Raw genomic sequence first — 14,883 nt, forward strand, 5'->3', positions numbered from 1 at the left:
AAAACCCTTGAGAGCAACATGGCACAGAAATCCTTGGAAGGCAGGTCCTGGAGCAGAATCCCCTTGGGAGACTAGACAGTGTCCGTGGAGGGAACGGTTGGTAGGCCTGAATTCGGGCCACTCACTGAAAACCTTGATGTGGGAGATCAAATGTTCTGCATTATGAGGCAACATCTGTCTGTTGGGTTTACATGTGTGGGTAGATACTGTGAAACCCTCTGTATCTCTCATTGGTCATGGGTCTGCCCTTGTATTTTCTGCCTACTGAAATCATGCTCCAACTGTGGTGTCTCTCCTTTATTTAGGATTCACGAGACCTCCGGGAATTGGGGAATAGAGGGATCGTTTAATACCCAGCAATATTCTTTGAAGGAGAGTTCTTAGGGAATTTGTAAAAACTTGCAGGATCTTTGCCTTACAAACGGAATGGTAGAAGGCTAGTGTAGAGATGAGGCACATCTCTGTACCACACTCATGGGATGTCAGGGAGACCATCATAGTTGGAGCACATATTGCGAGGAGCTGTTTGAGTTGTAGGAGGGATTACAGGTTCCATCTGCACTGCTGTCTCATAACTTAAGAGGCGGCCAGCCCACCAGCCAGCAAACGCGTATTGGGTATTTACTACATCCAGGTACTAAGCTGGGCGTGGGGGATATGGATGACAGTAAGACTGGGTCCTTTAGCTCAGTAAGTTTGCCTTCCACTAGGGGGAGCCAAATCTACAAGCATAACAGGCGCTGGGGGAGGGCGTCAGAAAAGATTGAACAAATTTGCTCCAGGATTGGTCAGAAAAAGTCTTCTTGGGGAAGGCTCACCTGAGCAGGTGTTTTTGAGGCTCCTTCCCCAGAAAAGGGAAGCTGCTGATGGCACTGTTAGCCTTTCCTGTGAAGGGAAGCTGGGGTGACCACAGAGATCTCTGGTGTGAGACTTCTGACTCACACACTTGCTCAGTCTCAAGGACTGACCCGGTCTGAACAACGAAAAAGATGTCCCTTCAAGTTCAACATGCATCCCTCCGAGAACAACACACACACCCTCAAAGCCTGAGCCACACGTAAGCAATATCTGAGTAACATGGTTTTTAGAAATTATCTCTTCTTTATTGCCACATTCATATAAAAAGTTTTACATATCTGGACTGGTAAAAAGAAAGCCACGGTGTATATAAAAAAAAGTTGTAGGAAGTTAAAAAATATAGAGCTTTAGTGTTTGGAAAAGCAATTACGAACTGCCTCCTTGGTTTAATTATCCAGGCGATCGAAATTCTGGGTTTGAAACTCTTGGAAGTCCTCTGGGATGGTGTCTGCAAACAAGAACAGGCACAGAGGGTTAGGAAGGCTCCTTCCACCGGGATCCTGGTCCATCTCGTGCTGTGCAAGCGTCCTGTAGGGGTCGCTGTTAGCCCGAGCAACAGGCCCCAGAAGGCTCCACAGCCATTTTCTACCTCGGGCTGCTTTGCAAATTGTTGGCTTAAAGCCCAGGAGTGCTCATTCACAGGCCTAAAGGAAATTAGCAGGCAGAATGGATTTTGAGTGTGATTATGTTTGAGCCATAAGAAAATAAAGGCTGCCTGTAAATTAAATCTGACTGAATTTCTCACTGAACCCCCAAATCCTAAGCCAAGCAGTTAAATTCTATGGGTCTCAATTTCCTCATCTATCAAATAGGAAAAAAAAAATCTATCATTTACTTCAGTTACACAGAGATGGTTACATGTTAATGAATACAGGGCACGGGCTTTGGGCTTCTGGGAGGAAAATGTGCTATAAACATAAGGTGGTGTTACTTGATGGATTCTAATTCTGATATTGTATAGTAACGAGAATGTACGTTACCATTGCAGCGATACTTGAGGTTGGACCAAATGATGTTTTCTTGGGAGAAGCAGAACACGCCAAGCCGGCCTCCACGCATGGTGGTGTCTATGGTGACCCCAGAGTCAGCCACCAACTCGGAGCCTTCATAAAATCGCACTCTGCAGACAACACAGCCCAAGCCAGTCACCAGGAAACTCACACTGAGGTCAAGGTCAGACCTACTTCTTTGCTGCTTCATAATCCAATTTCACAGGCCTCAATTGTGCTCTAGCTGTTGCCCCTTCCCTACTAGACTGGGAGCTCCACATGGTCAAGCCCTGTATGTTCATGCCCGCCAAAATTCTTGGTCTCCAAAGGCCCAACATGATGTTGGGCACATAAACTCAATGGGTACCTGCTGCAGAGTTACACCACACTACAACCTAGGACCAAGGGTCTTGGTGACCTCACTGTCCTTTGGGTTACCTTGTCTAGACATCATGCTTCACAACCACTGCTTTTCCTTTGTTCTGAATGACAGAATCTGCTGGAATCTCAGAATAGTGATCCCGGTCGGCGGGCAGTAGTGGTCCCTAAAAACGGGTTTTAGAAATTTGTGGGGACATTTCTGGCTGTTTCTTTGGCACTTTATGATAGAAGCCAGGGATGCTGAAGGGCTTACTAGGCCCTGGAGAGAACAAGAGCTTGTCTTGCAAGCTGTATGCATTTGGAGAGCTCCTCCAGACACTTGCGTAGGTGAAGAGCCTGTTTATAATTATCTGGACCTAGAACCTAACTTCCTTTTACTTGTGAACATCAAGTATTTTCTGCACTGCTTTAATATATACTGAATTTTCTGGGGTAAATTGAGAAATGATGGAGCACTTTGTTTTGCGTAAAAAGAGCAGTTCTCCCTTTTAGACCTTAAGTGACCAGCAGAACAATTTGCATTAGAATGTCGCTGCCTCCATTTCATGTCATGGAGTCGTGGTGTCTAGGCACTGGCGTGATTTTGTTATACATTCTTATTTGTCTGTTATAAGGGTTAGGGATCAGATTGTATTTTCTACAGTTTCATTCTGGGACAGAAAAGGAGGCACTAGCCTTCACAGGGCTGAGATCACGATCATCTACCTTCCTGTGTGACAAACAGTACATCAGACTTAATGTCTCACAGAAGAAGAAAACATGAACTAGCCGTCCTGATTGTTTTTCCACGAGGCTGCCTTCCTGCCCTGGTCAGGAGACCATGATGAGTACTCCTTCCTCAGTGTGCTACGTCAGAGGCCTCCGTGTTGATCTGCAAGTCTGAGGACTGAGAGTAAGTACATGGTCTCAGTTTCAAGGATGCAGCCTAAGCCATCCACGGCTGCTGAGAATAGTTTTGAGTGTTTTTCAATCGTTCTAGAGGGAAAGGAGGCAGATTGTGTGGGCTCCCAGGAAGATCAGTTCCTGCCCCATGTGGGAAGGCCTGGCAGCGAGGAGAACGAGGTAAAATGAGATCCAGGCATGGCCTTCATGGTGTTTCTAGTCCAGCAGGGAAGGACCATAGGGACTCACGGCAGTGCACTGTGACCTCTTCATGAATAAGCTGCCGTCCAGGGCAGGGGCGGAGGGGAGGCTGAACCCCATCTCCCCCACACTGGTCGGCATGGCAGAAATGGGAGCATCAGTTGGGCACCTCCATCCTCCAATGCTGAGTCCCCTGCCCCTACCCTGCTGTGGAGAAGGTCCCTCTACCCTCAGCTTGGCCCTAATGTCCATGTGGTTGGTCTGGGCTTGGGTGTCTCCTTCCCACTTCTTTGCTAGGAGCTGTAGCCAGATGTCTCGGCAGTCCTGGAGGCCATCCTGGGTCAGCCCTGTGATGCAGGAGTTGGGTGGGGGGGGGGGGAGCTTTGCTTCCTCTGCCTGGTGAGGAGCTGTGTCCTGCACGTACCTGATGTAGCCCACCTGGGGCCTGTGCTGCAGGAACCAGCGGTAGGAGACCTTATCCTTCCAGCCCACGTTCCTTGAGTCCTTCCATAGCAGCCGGACCTGGTCACTGGTGTCCCCCGTGTGCCACAGGGAGTTGCGGAGATGCTCCCCGGGGCCCGTCTTAGACTTCACAGCCTGAAAAGGATATAGGCAAGGTTCTAGAACAGAAGGCACAGCCCACCCATCCTGGGTCCCTGGGGTGCTGACTTCATGGTTATGATCTGGCTGCCTTGGATCTGGATAAAAGCATAAACACTTAAATGCCCTTTCTACTGAGGTCACCCTTAGTCCTTGAGTCATCAACACTGGCTGACACCCCATTAACCCATTCCATGTTTTTCCTGCTGTGAATCCCTTGCTCCCCACATCTGTCCAATGAGTGCTCAAAAGGCTGCCTTTTCTCCCAGCAGGAGTGACAGAGGTAGCGTCTCTAGACCGAGCTGGCCCTAGCGCAGGAACAGACGAGCCAGTTTCTGGCAGTGTGCACCTGCTGACATGTCCCCAGAGTCCCCCCAACTCCCCGTCAGTCACCCAGAGGTTAGGATGTGGCTTGTATGAAGGAATGAAGGCAAGGCTCTGGGTGGGCCCTGCCCTGAACTCAAGCATAAACACCTCAGTTTCACAGATGAACTAAATGCCCTATGGGAGAACAGGACTTAAAAGGAGGGTGAAGGGCTCCGAGGGGAGATGACTGACTGAGAACTGTGGCTACCTTAAGCTGGATGCCAGGCTCGGCGACAGCCCGGAATGGCGTAGCTTGCCAGTACGTCTGCTCTGTCTGCTTCCACATGACCACATAGAAGCTGGAGCTGTCTTGGTAACCGAAGATGAAGCCGGCATAGTCGTCGTCTGTCTGGGTGTTCACATGGAAGGTCCCTTCAAAGTCAACTCCGTTAAATGCCGTGTACCCTGGAGGGATCAGAAGCAGGTCAGAAGAGCAGACCAGCCCCGGAAGGAGCTGCAAAGACTGGATTCTAGCCACAGGGTGCAGAGGACCTGGACCTACCCACTGCCAGGCCGGGGTCGCTGTTCATGGTCTGCACAATCTCCATGCCCTGCAGAGACAGTGGAAGGAGTTAAGGGCCACCGCAGAGGCTGGAGAAGCTCGAGGAAGCCCAGGGCCTCCGGCGCGCTGGGGAGTGGTCAGTGAGCTCTGACCTCTACACAAAGATGCATTATCTGAGCAACTGCTCTACCTCGTTCTGTGCTCCAAGAAAGCACAGACTTGTGAGGGGAAAAGAAAATGCAGAACAGAAAGAATTTTGCTAGAACTGTAATGAAGGGTCTGCTGGATCCGCTTCATTTGGGGAGAACATACACTTCTGATGAATGTGACTGGCTCAGTGACACTAAAATGTCTCAGCCTCTCTGTGCTAGCCTGCTAGCCTGCTGCAGTCTGACAAGGAGGATGTGTGTGGGGGCGGTGGTCTTTGGGAGAGTGCACAAGCACAGCTCTAGGGCCCGCCTGGAGCCCCATCCCAGCGTGCTCCACCACACCCTGCGGTGCTCCCCTGAGCTGGCATCGCAGACAGGTGCGGCTCTGTCTCCCATGTGAGCCGGGGCTAGTGGCCGTGCTCGGTCACAGGGCTACGGTGAGGAGTCCCTGCAGCCCGGGTCGGGGCCCCCTCCCACGGTTACCTGTCCCTCGCAGAAGGGCTGTGCTGAGAGGCACCACCGCGTGGCGTACCTGGTTCAGGACCACCCAGTTGGGATCGATCTGGGCATCCCCTTCGGGGTCCAGGACCACAGTCTGGTAGGCTCTGAAGTCAGTCAGGGTGACCTCTGCATTCTCCGGGCAGACGTCGATCCGATCGATAACCTGGTCCTGGTCAAAGTCTGTCTCGCAGATGTCTCCCACGCCGTCGCCTGAGTGGGGTGGGGGAGGAGGACGGGAGCCGGCTGCCACCCACACACCCCGCGGCTCCTTGACAGAGACGGGGCTGGGCCAGGAGCTGAAGGGAACCCAGGCCCCACCCAGCTGACGGTTTTCAGTGCGGGCAGAAGAGCCCAGAATCAGCTACGTCCGTGGTGGCCCTGGGCCCCACCCTGGGGTCTATATGGTGGGCTGGTGAACCCCACTGTGTGTGACCAAAAGAACTTTCTGGGGGCAGAGTGGAAGGCGACTGTTCAAAGCTGATAAGAAACCCTGCAGGTTCTCTGAGGAGACCGGTGTTCACGGACTGGTGGGTCTTAAGGCTGACCTTACATAAGCAAGTGCCCGTAGCACTTTCTCTAGAGCATATGAATAACAGGGGAATTATTGTCACCAGAGTGCCTCTAAGACCATGATTTCTAGACCATGATTTCTACTGATCCTTGGGATGAATCTGGCTTGTGGTATGTTTTGTTCAGCTGAAATGGTATTAAAATACGTGAATTAAATACTGTCCAGCTGTGGGTGGACATGCCCTCACCAGCTCACTATGGTCCTCACTGCTGTGTCCTGTCTCTGGCTTTGCACATGCTTTTCCCTATCAGGCCAGCCCTGCAGCACTCTCTGGGAGCCGGTCTAAGCCAGTTGCTGCCATGCTCTTCTCTCTGTCCTGCTCCTTCTCTGTGACTCCTGGGGGAAAGCAGCAGGCAAGATGGTGGAGCAGTTGCCCAGGCCCCTTGAGTGGGAGCATGTGGCTGCTTCCCTGTCCCATGTGACCGCATCCCAGAGCTGCTCTGAAGCCGCAAAGCAGCTCTTCTCTGAAGAGTTAGAGAATGGTGTCTACTGGCCATCCACTGTGCACACAAGCTGTAGCTGCTTGGAGAAGCTCTGGGAGAGGCCTGACCGTGTGCCTAAGGGGAGCCTGGGGGGGGTCCCACACCATCCTGGGCTGGGCTCACTTACTGTTGCTGTCCTCCTGGGCTGGGTTAGGGACCAGCCGGCAGTTGTCCGGTCCAGGGGGCACCAGGTCTGGGATGCCATCATTGTCATCGTCGTCATCACACTCGTCCCCGATGCCATCCTTATCAGTGTCCAGCTGGGCACTGTTGATGACCGTGGGACAGTTGTCTGTGCTGTCCTGGTGCCCATCTCCATCACTGTGGGAGAAAGAAGAGGGGACGTGTGGCACCGGTGAGCAGACAACAGGGATAAGAAACAAAGGGTGTTTGGGGGCTTGTCTTTTGTTAAACCCGTTTGTCTTTAGACAAGCCTGGCCTCTGGGCCTCAGAGATCCGTTTTCTGCTTCCCCATCTTGTTAAAACAAGTAGATCATATCCTACTTAAGTTAAAGGGTGATTCCTGATGTTGTGACCAGATGCTCCTCTCAGTCCCTGGGGACTCTGATCACTGCCACCCTCCCCCAACCCGGAGAACGTACAGTGTGAATCCTGGCTCAGCCACTTACCAGTGTGTGACCCCACTGTGGCTCAGTGTCCTCATCTGTAAAACGGGCATAACCGAGCCTACCTCGTAGGGTTGTTACGAAGATTAAATGCTTATGTGGTAAGAATTTTTCATGTTACATTTGAATCTATGACGAAGCATTTCTATGTGCTGGCTCCTGGAAAGCCCTGCGGTGTTTTCTAGTCCTCTTCCCGTTCCCTGCCCAGCAGACCCAAGGCGGTTCAGACCTGAATGCCACAGGGAGAATGACAGAGAGAAGAAGGCCACCCCTCCCGGAGAGGGGAACGTGGAGGCGGGGCTCACTCCTCTAGAGCACTTCTCAGAACTCTTGTTCTCTGCCCACGTGACAACTGTTTGTTCTCCAGGCCTAACGGCCACCCAAGGATGAGACTGCCCTGTCCCCAGAGGCTTCCCTGGGTTAATGGAGGCGGCTGCTCTGAATCAGAGCGGATGCTCCCTTCACCCCGCTCTTCCTGTGGCCTCTCCCAGGCAAGGGGGAGGGAAGCTAGAGATGAGTCCATGCCCCTCAGGCCCCGTTTCCCAGATGGGTCCCAGAGAAAAGGAGGCCCACCTGGATAAGCAGAGAATGACGCGGCTCCAACAGTGGAATGCCTGTGCCTATAGCAGGGCTGTTTTTTAAGGAAGATTGAGCTATTTCCATTAGAAGCCATTCTATAGAGCCTTGAACATTTTTTTGCAAAAACAAGCAGTTCCTGTCCTCCTCCCCAAGGTTCAAGTTTGTGGGAATTAAAAGGGAGCAGAATGAGTCAGTTGTTTTAGACAAATATCTAGAGGCTGACAGGGTAGGATCCCTTGGAGATTCCTTGGATGGCAGTCAGGGCAAGAGGACCCGCCCCAGGGAAAATTCTTGATGTCCACCACTTAGGGGGATTTCAGGGTACCAGTCCCACCACCTTCGCAACAATGGTGACCTCCCATGTCAGACTCTGGTGCTGACTTGCCTCTCCTCACGCCACGGTAACAGTAACACAGCTACGGCTTGTTGCTGGTCACCCGAGGGCCAGCCTTCTGCTGGGAGCTTTACCTACTTTCTCGTTCGTTTTTATCCAAGGCAGCAAGGCACATTTCATTCTCTCTACTTTGCAGAGGAAGAAATTGAGAGTGCACTTGAGAAGCGCATTTTAAGTTCACTTGGCTCGCGTAGACTCGGCCTCAAGGACCCTGAGCGCGAGGACCGAGGTGGGGCTTGCTAGGAGCTGTCCTTTCATAGGGTTGGGCTCGGGAACCACTGTCTGTAGGGCACCCTCGGAGAGGAGGTTAGGAAGGGAATCCCTCCTTCTTCCTGCCCTGCCTTCCCAAATCCCTTACCTCTCACATCCCTGTCCTGCCACCTCCCTCAGCGTTCCAGCTACAGATGAGAGGGGACAGAGCCCTTCTGACTGCAGGCGCCCTCAAGGCCGACGTGCTCTTGTCTACGTTCCTGGTAACGTTCCTGGTGACGATCAGATCCTGGATCTGATCCAGCCCCGTGTCTTAATACAGGACTGTCTCCATGTGGGGCTAGGAGGGTTGACAAAACTCGCTTGCCCAGAACACTACCCCCCAAATAACAGATACAGAATGAGCAAATTCCAAGGACAATGAAATCCTGGTGCTCCCTCAGCCAACTGTCTATTCTGGGATCATGGGGAAGCCTTCCTGAGCTGAAAGAGTACAATAATAAAACAGCTAACCCTATCAAATGCTTCTATGTAAGGGAAACTGTAATGTGCACTCTGTCCATTAACTCAGTCTTCACAAAAGACCTATGAGCTACATGTCACTGTCATCCCCATTTTTCCGGTAAGCTTTCTGGGGCACAGAGACCAGTGACTTGCTTAAGCCTAGCCCATTTGTAAGTGAAGGGCCTGGGGTGTGCATCTAGCAAGTCCTCCAGACCCCAGCTCTGAAGCACGATGGCCCACGGCCTCTCCTGTAATACAGTCTCACTCGCTGGAGTGCCCCGAGGCCCCTCCTGACCCTGTCACCCTGCTATGGAGAACTTTCAAAGAGGTGTGGTGACCCTGACCAGAGGCAGGGCTACTGTCCCATCAGTGGCTCAATCTCTCTCAGTCTATTCAGAGAGATCCCAAAGCCAGGCAGCAGCAGCAAGCTCTGAAGGCTAAAATGGTCTCGAATTTCTCATCTGGCCCTGATGCAGCTGGGGAAAAAGGGTCCTACCTGTCCTGATTGGTGTCACAGGAGTCCCCAACCAGATCGTTATCCACATCAGACTGCAAAGAGAACAGAACATGTTATTTACCCCTGGGCCTTCATGGACAGAATGTTCCAGAGAAGGCAGACCTGGCCCTTCATCCCCGCATCTCAGGAATTATTTCTCTGGAATTGGGTTGGTGTAGAACTGTAAAAGGACAACACCATATTGGTGTAGGCACAATGCTGAATTGTCAAGAAAGCCTTCCAAAATATCAAGCCACATGGCGGGGCTGCCTACACACCAGATGAGCTGATTGGAGAGGGCGCCGGGGCAGGACGCTGGCAGGTGGAGACGTGCGACTCTGGCACGGGTCGGAGGGGAGCCGGCCAAAGGCCTGGGGACAAGGCAAACTGATTTTGCTTTGCTTCGGCATGTTGGAATTGAGCCAGAGTGGGAGTGAGTCACAGAGGGCAACAATGACGCCCCTCTCGCAGAGCTTTAAAAATACATGACACATCCTATCCAATTATCTAGACAGGAAGGAGGAGTGAGAAGGGAAACAACACGTCGCTGATTGAACTGCATCTGAGGCATCCATACATGGGTCCTGTAGGGCTTTGGGGTCTAAAAGGACACAAGGCTCCCAGTGGTTAGCCGCCATGTTGCATGTTCCTCTCAACAAACCCATAGGTTTGGGGCATCACTCAACTCCTTCTCACCTCACGGGCAGTCTGCAACCTGTGAGACCTGCCCAGGAGGCCTCAGTACCCCCGTGGCAGTCTTCCTAGAGCCTCTAGGCCAGAAGTATACAATCCCACCACCTCTGCTCCAGGAGGCACATGGCAACAGCAAGGAGCTGAGCTGGGATCTTTAAGAGTGTCTTAAAGACTCTTTGCACAGGGCAGCTCAGTCTGGAGTCTGAATCCCCCAAAAGCTACTCACCTGGTTAGGGTTGCTGACATCAGGACAGCTGTCACAGGCATCACCCACACCGTCTGCATCCCTGTCCTGCTGGTCACGGTTGGGAACTCTTGGGCAGTTGTCCAGAATATTCTTTATTCCTGCAAAAAAAGAACACTTCCCTGAGTCAAGTGAATATTGCAGAGAGTCTTAGAACATGGACTTCTAGGTGCTAAGAGAGCAGGCCTATACCCAGGCACTCGGGGAGTGACTTGTGCCTGGGCCATCATCCCAGAGCCACTACATTTCTCAGCAGTTATCGGCAAGTAACATCAAAGGATGGATTCTGAGAGACTTAACAATGAGGGTGACCTGAGGCCTTTCCCCGTGGAGTTTTAAGTTGTCCAAGATGTCAAGGGCTATCACTGCAACCAGATGAGGAGGTCATGAGGGCAAGGGCTTTTGCATACTTCTGGCCTGGAGGTTCTAGGAAGACTGCTACGGGGGCGCTGAGGCCTCCTGGGTAAGTCTCACCCTGGAGAGGGGCCTTGTTGGGGTGTGAGCAAAGACAGAGACCTGAGGGCAGGGGCGGCGGCATACCAGAGCCAGGCCCACCGTGTCCCCCTCTTCTCAGCTTTTGTCTCACCGCGTCCTTTCATATCAGCAGCCTGTCATTAGTCACGGCAGGAGTGGTATTTCTGTCACGGAAACTGGCAAATGCTGCAACTTGGGGCTTTTTTGTTTTGTTGAGCTGGTTTGCCACATACCACTGGATCTGGCCATCAGTCAGGCTTATAGAAGATGAAGTCATGTTTCAGGGAGGCGTAGGTATTCTGGAGTGGGGGGTGTGTGGTGGCTGGGTGGGTGGAGGGAATGGGGTATATTTCTGGAAAGATTTTCCTTCAAGGCCCTTGTCATGTGAAATGTTTTTCAGAAACGATGAAATCCAGTCTATACTTGAATGACAGTCATCTATGTGTTATGCAAATGATATGGGAACAAATGTCCTTTGGGGCACCCTGGTGGCTCAGTTGGTGAAACGGCTGCCTCTTGATTTCAGCTCAGGTCTCGATTTCAGGGTCTTGAGATCAAAGCCCCTTGTGGAGCTCAGCAGGGAGTCTGCTTGAGATTCTTTCTCTCCCCCTTCCCACCCCCTGCACTCTCCTTTTTCAAATAAATAAATAAATCTTAAAAAAGAAAAAAAAAAAACCCCAAACATGTCCTTCTTCACATCCAGAGAGGCTTTAGTGCTCACGCTGGGCTCCCCGGGGTGCCGTTCACACAGCCCACACTCGTGAAGGCCCCTTCAGTGGAGCCAGGAGCTGGGCACTGCAGCTCTCCTGCCCCCACCTTCTTCCCGGAATAGGCAGGACATGGACGCATCTCCCAGGAGACGCCCGACTCTCCGCAGGAGCAGCCAGACCCAGCTGAAGCCTGCGACCCTGCTCGAGGCCCCCTCATTCCACGCTCCACTTCCAGGGCTCTCGGGCGTGGCGAGGATGCTGGAGGAGGTGGTGGGGGAGATATACTTTTTCTGGGAGGACAGAGGCCCTACAAAGACCCAGCCCTGACAAGACACTGCTTAAAGTAATTCCTACAAAGCTTCTGGCAATGATGTAGCGTTCCAGAAACACTCAGAGTTAATAAATAGGGGAGTGGGTTATGGAGCCTCCTTTATTGAAACAAGGGGTCCAGCGGCATGCGGGCTGCTTAGTCGGTTAAGTATATGAATCTCAATTTCAGCTCAGGTCATGATCTCCGGCTTGTGAGATTGAGCCCCGTGTCCGGCTCTGCACTGGGCATGAAGCCTGCTTAAACATTCTCCCTCTCCCTCTGCCTGTCCCCACCTCTCCCTCTCAAGGAAAAAAAAAAAAAAAAAGTAAACAGGTGGGCCAGACACAGATCACGGGGAACCACTCGGTGTGGGAGGCCTTCCGAGTTAGCAATTCTATTTCTGCTCCTAATAGAGAACAAGGGTAAGAGGACAAAGGAGTCCCAAATAAGAGACAAAGCAAGCCAGGCCCACCGTCTCCATCCATGTCATCATCACAGGCATCTCCTTTTCCATCCCCATCAGTGTCTTTCTGGTCATTATTCAGGACAGTCCGGCAGTTATCACAGGCGTCCCCAAAGATATCTTTGTCACTGTTCCTTTGGTCCACGTTGTGAGTCAGCACACAGTTATCCTAAAGGGTCAGAAGACCAAACACTCGGATTCTACAGAGTCCCTCCCAAGTCGCTGGTCCTGTGGTAGAGGCGGGTCAGCCAGCCTCCGTCCCTGTGGTCCTGCACGGTCAGCGCTCAGGACAGAAAGTCACAATGCCACAGGGTCACAGGCGTGGAAACCAATGCTTGGGATGACCCGTGTAAACAGGTGATTTCACGGGCTTTCTTCCACCGTCCCTGGCATGTGGCACTTCCCTGACCCTCCCGACGAGCACGTACCTGCTCGTTGAGGATCCCATCTCCATCAGCGTCCTCGTCACAAGCGTCCCCAATGCCATCTCTATCTGCGTCTTCCTGGCCAGAGTTTGGCACATACTTGCAGTTGTCCTAGGGAGAAGAAACAGGGCTCAGAGAGACATCTACATCCGACTCGATTTTTCAATTTTATTGATGCATACGTGAAAAAACTCTAATATATGTGAAGCGCACGGTGATTATTTAACATACATTTATATTGTGAAATGATTCCCACCGTGGAGTTAACATGTCCCGCCCCTCACACACTGACCTTTTCTCCCCTTGAGAACGTTTAAGTTCTGCCCTTCCAGTGAACTTCAATTAGTGCAGTGTTGTCAATGAAAGTCACCATGTTACACACGACAGCCTCAGACCTTATTCATCTGATCACTGAAAGTCTTTACCCTTTTACCAACTTCTCCCTATTTCCCCCACCCTCATCTACCTCTGTCTTAGGTCCGAAAGGATTTCCAACCTCAATACTGACAGCACCCACCTGACTTCACCTGGATGGCTGCCTTGGGATGTGTGAGAGGCAGCTACGTGAAAAATGCCATTTTCAGTGGAACCCATAGCATCTCTCCCCCAGAGAAGACAGGGCCCTGGAGGCCATGGTGGGTGCAGTTTTTCTCCCGTGTGTCTCCCTTACCTTCTTGCAGTTCCTGGCAGAGCACGGCAGTTCTTCGTCAGGGTAACTGTCGATGTCCACGTCCTTCCCGCAGATATAGCCATCACCAGCCCAGCCGACGCCACACTGTGAAGGTAAAGGCCAGCACATGCTCGGGGAGCTGAGGTGTGTGTGTGTGTGTGTGTGTCGGGGGGGGGCTGACAAAGGCCACTGCTCTGAACCTGGGAATCCTTGCTCCCCAGTGCACAGCCCCAGAGGGAGGGCCCAGAGCAATATAGCGCTGCTGGGTAGGATCCTAAAATTATTATTTTTCAAATAGTCTAATGAATCAGAAGGTACAAAGGACATAGAGTGAAAACTCCTTCCCATTCCTGTTCCCTTGGCTTAGGCAATCCATTCTTCCATATACCGTAAGAGATAACACAATGCAGACAGGCAGACAGACATTCTTTTCCGTCTTTGATCTTTTGACGCAATTGAGAGCCCATATATCCACCGTTCTTCACCTTATTTTAAAAAATTAGCATCGTACCTTGGCGCTCTTTCTGTATCACTCCACGGAGGCTCACGCCGTTCTTTTTAATGGTCACAGACGCAGGATGCATAAAGTGGTAGGCGTGTGCCTCCATGAAGTCACCCAGCGTTCCACGGGTGGCTGTTTGGTTTTTAAAAACGTTTTTCTCTATTGCCAACAATGCCACAACAAGGAATTCTAGTACATTTGTCCTTCCGCGCCTGTACTGGTTTCTCAGTGTGGAATTTCTGGTTCAATGGGTCTTTGTAATTTTGAGTTACTGTTGAAATGGTCTCCATGTGACTGTCTCATTTCCTCTCCCAGCAGAAACGCATGCGTGTGGCTTCTGTGGCACTTCCCTTGTCATTCTTGAACTACAGCCCTACCTCTGCACTTAACAGTATTCTAGATTAGTTCTCAACAACAACAGAAATAACTTTCCAAGGTGCTTTACCTCTATTCATGCTCTTTTAACAGGAAAGGACTCCCCCAGGAACAGTGTTGGGTTCTCTTTGTCCCTGGAGAAGTCTACCCAAGTATCCTGCCACCACCAGCCACTGCCAGCGTAAGAGGCATGAAGAGTTTTCCTCTATCAGATTGTATTACCATAGTGTCCACTCTATACAATGACACTGCAAGGTCGCTGTGATCCTATTGGACCAGAGATGGCCAGGCTCTTGGGCAAGGATCACTGGCAAACCAGAGAGAAAAAAAAATGGTTCCCTCCACGGTGCCCTGGGCATGAGGTGGGACCGGGAACTCAGCCCAGGACCAGGATAGGCGCCTGCAGGGGCGGGGGCGGGGGCGGGGGGAGGCGGGGGCAGGCAGGACCCCAGGAACACAGAAGAGGAGGACCTGGAAAAGGGGAGGGAACCAGAAAGGCAGGGTGGGGGATAAAGCAGAGAGTCTGCGGAACAGAAACGGGGCCCAGGGAAAAGAAACGTTCCATGAATAAACGTTAAATTTCTTGGCCTTGCTAATCCGAGTGCGGTGATTGAAGACCAGGGACTTCCTGAGCGGCACGCTGCCTGTTCTCCATCATCCAGGCGCTCCTTCTGCAACCGGGGATTTAGAAGGCAGGAGGCCAAAGACGCCCCTCCCTATAGGGCC

The 14,883-nt window shown here is 51.8% G+C and overlaps 1 protein-coding gene across 1 annotated transcript in view; it reads right to left on the reverse strand.

The window, feature by feature from the left end:
* Window positions 1–1,081: 1,081 nt before the first annotated feature.
* The window catches only part of THBS4 (thrombospondin 4), a 44,210-nt gene continuing 30,408 nt past the window's right edge, over window positions 1,082–14,883 (reverse strand). The window contains exons 11-22 of the mRNA XM_032335865.1: window positions 13,281–13,385; window positions 12,614–12,721; window positions 12,195–12,354; window positions 10,211–10,329; window positions 9,292–9,344; window positions 6,610–6,803; window positions 5,461–5,639; window positions 4,780–4,828; window positions 4,486–4,682; window positions 3,736–3,908; window positions 1,839–1,978; window positions 1,082–1,306 (exon numbers count right to left, since the gene is read on the reverse strand). Coding sequence (XP_032191756.1) covers window positions 1,245–1,306; window positions 1,839–1,978; window positions 3,736–3,908; window positions 4,486–4,682; window positions 4,780–4,828; window positions 5,461–5,639; window positions 6,610–6,803; window positions 9,292–9,344; window positions 10,211–10,329; window positions 12,195–12,354; window positions 12,614–12,721; window positions 13,281–13,385 — 1,539 coding nt within the window. The 3' untranslated portion in view covers window positions 1,082–1,244. The remainder of the gene's footprint in view (window positions 1,307–1,838; window positions 1,979–3,735; window positions 3,909–4,485; window positions 4,683–4,779; window positions 4,829–5,460; window positions 5,640–6,609; window positions 6,804–9,291; window positions 9,345–10,210; window positions 10,330–12,194; window positions 12,355–12,613; window positions 12,722–13,280; window positions 13,386–14,883) is intronic.

Source organism: Mustela erminea, chromosome 3 (genome assembly GCF_009829155.1).
Source record: "Mustela erminea isolate mMusErm1 chromosome 3, mMusErm1.Pri, whole genome shotgun sequence".
Lineage (NCBI taxonomy): Eukaryota > Metazoa > Chordata > Mammalia > Carnivora > Mustelidae > Mustela > Mustela erminea.